Source organism: Bidens hawaiensis, unplaced genomic scaffold, assembly GCF_021521415.1.
Source record: "Bidens hawaiensis isolate Kalapana, Puna unplaced genomic scaffold, B.hawaiensis_p1.1 tig00024672_1, whole genome shotgun sequence".
NCBI classification, from domain to species: domain Eukaryota; kingdom Viridiplantae; phylum Streptophyta; class Magnoliopsida; order Asterales; family Asteraceae; genus Bidens; species Bidens hawaiensis.
In genome coordinates, this window is record NW_027493909.1 from 119,440 (window position 1) to 126,968 (window position 7,529).

Sequence of the window (7,529 nt, forward strand, 5' to 3'; positions counted from 1 at the left end):
TCCTTTTTAGTAAAATGAGTTGAAAAATCTTTGTCACAAATTTGTGACACGCTCAAAAGACTATGCTTCAATTCTGGAACAAAATTAACGTTTTCAAACTTTAAAACACCGTTACTTACGGTACCCTTCTGGTGATCTTTCCTTTTTCACCTCCTGAAAAGGACACGTACCCGCCGTTAAATGTTTGAATGTCGTGTAGCTGGGTAATGTCTCCTGTCATGTGCCTGGAACAGCCACTATCAACATACCAAGGTCTGATGATATTCCTCCATAGCTGTCCCTGAACAAAGCGTGGGATTAGTTAGTTTTTGGTACCCAGTCCGTACTTACAATGGGTGACCCTGACTCATCAACTGTTGTCACAGACTGCCATGACATATCCTTTTTATCATAAAAAATTGAATGAGTTGACATTTTTTACGAAGATTTAGGCAACCATTTATGTCTGTAGGATTTAGAATTATATGTACGAATGGTTGTCATAATCTCCGGTGTGTTAGGTGTATAGGAAGAAGAATCAGTCTTCTTATCCTGTTTTTGTCTAGCCTTTGTGTTTTTGTGAGAATTTGAACTTGAACCACTATTTTTAACTTTTCTGTTTGACATGTTACATTTGGTCTGATGAGGACTAAACCTGCCAGATTTGTTTCTGTTCCAATCATTGTCAAAGGAACTAGCTTGATAATGCCTGAATCCTTGCCTGTAAGCGTTGTGGGGCATATATAGCATATTCCTTTGATAAAATCCGTAATAGGGAATATATGGACGATGTGGACAGTTTCTGGCAATATGACCAAGAGTGCCACACTTAAAACATGTTTGACGTTTTATGAAAAACTCATTTTGGGTAGCTCCTTGTCTGGACTGGTTGTGTGGACCAGTCTGCTTAGATTTGCGAGAATTCATATTCCCCTTTTTGAACTTATCACCTTGTTTGTCATTAGAGCATCCCTCCTTAACAAACTTAGGTGCAACATATTTTTCTGAATTTTTTGAAGTTTTTGAAATTTTGGTTTAATTATGAGCCACATTATCAGAGTTTAAAATCTTAACCGAATCAACCACACAAGAATCCTTGATCTTTAAAACAGAGCCCACACAAACAGTCGGAATAACATAATTCAAAACAGGAAGTTCTAAAGAAATATCAGAAACATCATTATTATCAAATTCAAAACACGGGTCGCCATCCTCATCAGTCCATTTCTTCACAATTATTCTTTCTGCACATGAAGTAGATACATTAGAATCGTTCATATTTAAAGTAGACGAGCAGCAGCATCAGAGCTGGTTCTATCACCTTTGTCCTGTTTACCATACTTCATATCCTTTATCTTTTCTTCATGTTCTTTGGTAACAGGAGTAGGAACATAATTGTGACTATATGGTGGGGGAACCTGACTATATCCTATTCCTTCACCTTCATTTTCTTTCCACCATAGCTGATTTTCAATCATTGAATCAACTACTTTACTGGAACCATCGAATTTCTTAAAATCAAGTTCAGCCTTTTCAAATTTGCTAGTGAGATTCAATATTTCTAGCTTGGAGGCTTCCATTTTAGCAGTTAATTCTACGATTTCTTGTTTGGCATCACGATGGTGACAGCTCTTAATGCTAAAATCAGACTTAAGTTTCTTAATGTCCTTGTTAATAGATTCAATTTTGTCTAAAAATCACTTTTCATTTTTCTTAAGTTTGAAACTCTCAGATTTTATTCTTTCCATATCTCTACATAGACTGTCATTATGAAGTTTATACATTTCTATTTTCTCACCACAATTTAAAGAACATGGTTGAAAACGTACCTCAGATGAGTCTGGAGAAGTGAATGCCATGTAAGCAAACTGGAGCTCCTTGACCTTCACCTCAGCAGTATTCTCTTCTTCCGAGTCTTCAACGGTTACGAAATTAGCAGTCTGATTTCCAATTTTTAGTGCAGCCATCTGATTTTCCCAAGAGAAAGTTTGAGCAACCATACTTCTTTCAACATTTCCCGAACTACCTCCAGTTTCACCCCGAGCATTTCCAGCTGGAACCAAAGTCCTTTCCGTATTCCCATCTTTAGCCGGATTGGTGCATTCACGAGCAAAATGACCCGGCTCGTGATATTTGTAACACCTGAGAGTCTCCTTGTTAAAACCCACTTTTTGATTATTTGGCATGTTCCAGTTATTTCTACCTGTCCATTTGGTAAACTTCTTAGCACGGAAAACCACCATGGCAATTTGCCACGCGATGTCCATTTCTTCAACATCATCAGGATGAATCTGATTAAATTCAGTAGCAGCCATGGGTTGGACCAAATCTCCGGCCAGAAACACATGGTAACAATTCATAAATCCTGACATTAATGCGATATTCTCTTGAGTTTCTTTTGGTATGGTGGGAATCTGGCTGAAGTTCTGACTAGGAGTGGTCTTTCGAGAATCATTTGTAGACTGACCAAACTTGGTGAAAAATACTGGAGCTGAGTTGGGTGACTTGGATGACGATGATTGACCAAGGGTGGATGAAAACATCTGAAAGTTTCCCTGTGGTGGTTGTTGAGTGGGCTTGAACAAAGAGAAACTATCTTGTTACATGAGAACACTGTTCGACACAACGTTATATCCAGCAGCACTATAAGAACTAGCATGATTTATTGCCCGTTGTTTATCATCCATATCACAGGCTTTAATGGTGGCAATCATCTCAGTTATGCTCATTCTATTAAGATCTTTAGTCTTTTTGATAACTGCAACATTCATGTTCCAATTCTTTGGCAGAGAATTCACCAACTTGTTGTTAATTTCTGAGGTTTGCAGAAAGATTCTAGCAGTTCTCATTTCAGTTACAAGAGATATAAATCTTTGAAGTTGGGACTCCAGTGTCTCTCCCAGAACATGATTAAACATGTTAAACTTTTGTCTTAGTAGATCTTGGCGACTTCTTTTCATATCCTCATTCCCTTCATAAACCTCTATCAGTGCAGCCCACAATTCCTTAGCTGTTCAGAGTCCTCTAAACTGAAGAGCAATCTCGGGTGAAAGTGCCATGGTTAGAGTTAAGAGAGCTTTCTCATCTTCTTCAACCTTAGCAAAATCATCATCATCATAGTCAACAACCGGCTTTACAAGAACCTCGTTTGAATTTTCTCTTTGATAAGTGATCACTTGGGGTCCCCTTACAATGCTTCTCCAAATTTTCGCATCTTTCATTTTGGCATAATTTTTGAAGCGGAATTTCCATTCACTAAACCCCTCGTGGGACAATAAACGAGGTATGTAAGTAGCAGTGCCCATGATGGAATCAAGCTCTTGGTGAAGAGACGAGTTGATGGAGCTGCTGCCATTTGTTAACTGGGCCATCTTAAATTGAATTCAAATTAAGTCCAATTAATTATTAAGTCCAGTCAAAAGTCCAAGTCCAATACACACGGGGCCCAACAAGTAAACTGGGCTGAGAATTAGCTGAAACACGTCGACCGAGAACCAGAACGTTGACCAAAGTTGACCGAAAACTAGAGTGTTGACCAATTCTTGACTGAAAACTAGAATGTTGACCAAGGTTGACCGAAAACTCAATATTGACCGAAAAGTGTGAGAGCCGAGAACTAAGAGCAGCCGAAAACTGAGCTTAGCCAGGAGCTGATCTTGGCCGAAATCCCTAACCTTCCAGATTTGTTGCAACAAACTTCCGAAAATTAAGAAGCTTAATTTGTTACCAAATTAAATCCAATCCAGAGCCAAAAATAAACTTATTATTTTCCGGTTACAATCTCGCCGGAATTACGAACACAACCAGCTAATATCAGGATCTTGAATCCGTTGATATCACAATAACGAGCCTGAATTCGTCTAAGGCTCTGATACCAATTGTAAGTCCCGTATTTGGATCACTACAATATGATATCAACCAAACGAGTATTGGTGCGGAATACCAACACTCGGTGATTCAAGAAAACGAACAAGAACAAGTAAATAAACAAGATGTTGCTTCAAAACACACATATATTAATGAATACATTGGGTGCTTAAGCACTTACAATCCTTGAACAAAAGACTTGGAATGAACAACACTTTAACCCTATACATAACATCACTATATATAGGGACACTAACCAACTAAGGCCAGCCCAAACAAACACCAAGCCCACCGAGAACCCACAAGTGTTCTCGGTTTTACATTATAACCCGAAACCCAAGCCCATAATCAAGATAAACTAAAACAAACTAAGCTCAAACCACAAAACTAGGCCCAACATTGATGATAAAATAGATACCTGGGTTGCAAACAGTGATTCGATTAATGATGAAAAAAGAGAATTCTTTGTTCAGTTCTCCACCTTAACAACAGAAGAAATGATTGATAAAATTTTATTGAGTCTGATCATAGTGATCATTTATCAAAGCTCTGATTATCAAATGATTGAACAACCGGGAGCAATTTACTTACGATACTTAGTTGACATTCATAAAAAGTACCTAATGAATTATGAGTTCAGCATCCTTTATTTTCTTATATTGTGTCATTGTTGGTGGGACCTGTTTTCTTTAAGTCCTTCCGACATAATGCCGCCTGGATACCAAGTGTTGTTTAACTTATTCTAACTTCTATGCATTGCCTGATCTTTCAATTGCATGTCCTTCCGTTTTGTTTGTTTAGTGGTACAGATTTGCTGCAAGTATTGCCTGGTGTATATTAAAGTTATGTGGTAGTTGTTGAATGTGGTTTATGATTTTCATTTTATGTTCTTGATTCTGTTAATTACATGCTATGTTGTAGTGTTTGGTTAATGGGCTGAAAGAGAATTTCGTGTGGTTAAGATTTGGGGCTTGACTCGCCGCATTTTGTTTTAGTTCCCGTATCGAAAGGAACGAACGAAAACCGGCCAAATGCCGCATTTTGTTTTAGACTCACCGCCTCAACGCCTGGGATCGACAACAGTCGGGTTTTGCCAACGCTCAAGTTTTACCAACTAACACCACCTCATTGGTTCACCTCAAATTTTATACTTAACTTTGTTTTAGTTCCGTTACAGTAATGTGCATAACCGACACTGGCCGAATTGTTGTCGACTTACCACCTCAATGCTTGGGACCTATAACGCTTGGGTTTTACCACCGCTCGAGTCCTACCAACCTACCCTGACGCAACATGCCGGGTTTTACACTGGTTTATAAGTAAAATCACTATCGTTATTTACACCGAACTATTAGGCTTAAAACTATTGATAGTTTGGTTCTTATCATTATTTATTCACCCCTATCATCAGGTTGGAAAAATACCCATTCGTGCCAATTACAACAAACAAAAGGGATTGAAAAAAAGGACTTGAAAGTAAGTTTTTTGGACACGTTATAAAACCAAGTGCCCCAAGACCACAATTCACACTCATTAAACAAACACAAATATATACAATTTCTTCCAAAAGCAGCACTCATATATAGCTGCTTAATTAAGCATTGCTCGAGAAGGATCCAAGACCTTTAGTTGCGCTTGCTCTTAGTACGTATTGGTGGTAGAAGGCGGCGATGGCAGCTCCGATCATCGGTCCCACCCAAAATAACCACTACACAAAAGCTCACACAGTTAGCATATTTTAACTTACTTATCAACAAGGCGTGGACATGATATAAATGATAAAACTTGATCGTCCCAAGCTTTGTCTTTTCCGTACATAACGACTGCACCAAAACTACGAGCCGGGTTGATTCCAGTGCCAGTGATCGGGATGGTGGCCAAGTGAACCATGAATACGGCAAATCCAATAGGAAGAGGCGCCAAAACCTTAAATCAAAGACATATAAATAAATACGCATACAAAAATAATAAAGAATGTATCAAGTAGAGTAATTAGGAGTGCATACTGGGACATGGGAATCGCGTGCATTTCTCTTGGGGTCGGTGGCTGAGAATACGGTGTATACAAGGACAAATGTGCCGATGATTTCAGCGCCCAAGCCGGTGCCTTTACTATAGCCATCTGCAAGCTCGTTGGCACCACCTCCATAAGCATTATAGTAAGTCTTTTGGAAAGCTTTAACTAGACCGCACCCACAAATGGCACCCAAGCATTGTGCCACGATGTACAAGACCGCCCTGGGGAGCGTCACCTTCCTAGCCAAAAACAACCCAAATGTCACCGCAGGGTTAATGTGTCCTCCTGCAAATTCAATTCATCATCACAATATATCCACTAATCGAACATTTGAACGTTGTTATTATTATTATTATCAAAGAAATACATAGTTAAATATTGAAGGGGAAAGTAATTAATTTACCCGAGATGCCAGCAGTGCAATAGACGAGCACGAATATCATACCACCAAAGGCCCAAGCGATGCCAAGGATGCCAACGCCACCACATTGGTCGGAGCTATGGGCAGGGTCGGTTTGTGACTTGTAGCCAATGACGGTCAAGACAGTGATGTAAAGGAAGAGAAGTGTGGCGATGAATTCAGCAATGATGGCTCGATAAAAGGACCATTTGGTTAGCTCCTCGGCGTCAAATAAATCAGCCGGTGGAGGGTCTTGGTAGTCCTTTGCGCCGTAGTCATGGCCGCCAACCTCAACGTCTTTGCCCATTACTTAATTACTCTTCTAAAGCTTAGTGTTAGAGAAGTTGAAGTACTTGAGTGGTGGATAATGAGAAGAGAAGAAAGCAATTTATATGCATATTCAAAATTGCATATTCGATTATTAATAATGTGGAGTAACAAATAATAATTGCATATTATTCAAAATCCTTATTATTTTGAGTTGGAGATGATGATTGATTTTGTACATATGTGAAGTGTGAACCTCATCATTCTCACTTACACCGTCCATTTAATTTTGATCATCCAAAAACTATTATTTATTCCACTAGCCATATCAGTGCTCAGTTGGTAACAAGTATTTTTCTGCTAACCCAGCCAATCATTTAATTAGTAATTAACATTAAAAATAACTCCTGGCTATAACACCACCGTCCACCACACCACATTTTGTCCATTGTATTATCCATAAATCCATAATTATTATTATTTATACATTCAGTTCCGATGTTTCGAGTTAGCAGGTTAAATTAATCCGGCTATGACACGTATATTTAGTGTCAATCATAACCTTGACACACTTATAACAGTGTAACATGACTACGAACCTTTTAACTTGTTATATAAATGTTTAAAACCGGTTGACGAGTACTAATCAAGATTTAAGTATGTTACTCGGGTTGGTGGGTTGTAATAAATGGGTTAAAAAGGTTGATCGATCAAATTGTTTAATTAAGGGGTTTGTTAGATACACCATATTAGGCCGTCCAAACCGCTCGCCGCTCGCTCGGAAATTGCTCGGAAAATGCTCGCTCGTTTTTTCGCTCGATTGAAAACAAGTCGCTCTGCTCGGTTCGGTTTGTAAACGAGCCAAGCAACGAGCAAAGGTCTGTTCGGTTCGGTTCGGCTCGTATATTCTTAATTTATTTTATATATAATTATATATGAACAAATATATAAATATACAGACAAAACACATAAATATAAACTTACAATTACTTTTACCCC

At 38.6% G+C, this 7,529-nt stretch overlaps 1 protein-coding gene across 1 annotated transcript; it reads right to left on the minus strand.

Moving 5' to 3' along the window:
- Nucleotides 1-5,415: 5,415 nt before the first annotated feature.
- On the minus strand, nt 5,416-6,891 carry LOC143569852 (aquaporin PIP2-4-like). The gene is made up of 4 exons (XM_077055658.1): nt 6,267-6,891; nt 5,853-6,148; nt 5,632-5,772; nt 5,416-5,554 (listed from the first exon to the last, which is right to left on the minus strand). Exons 1-4 carry the CDS (start codon nt 6,568-6,570, stop codon nt 5,441-5,443), a joined length of 855 nt encoding a protein of 284 aa, XP_076911773.1. The 5' UTR covers nt 6,571-6,891; the 3' UTR covers nt 5,416-5,440.
- Nucleotides 6,892-7,529: the final 638 nt, after the last annotated feature.

What these genes read in the sequence shown, in the direction of transcription:
- LOC143569852 (XM_077055658.1), bottom strand. Translation starts at nt 6,570, where the DNA reads ATGGGCAAAGACGTTGAGGTTGGCGGCCATGACTACGGCGCAAAGGAC. An exon ending in CACGCGATTCCCATGTCCCA is followed by an intron (nt 5,773 to 5,852) that starts GTATGCACTCCT and finishes CTTTGATTTAAG; the next exon opens with GTTTTGGCGCCTCTTCCTAT. An exon ending in ACAAAGCTTGGGACGATCAA is followed by an intron (nt 5,555 to 5,631) that starts GTTTTATCATTT and finishes GCTTTTGTGTAG; the next exon opens with TGGTTATTTTGGGTGGGACC.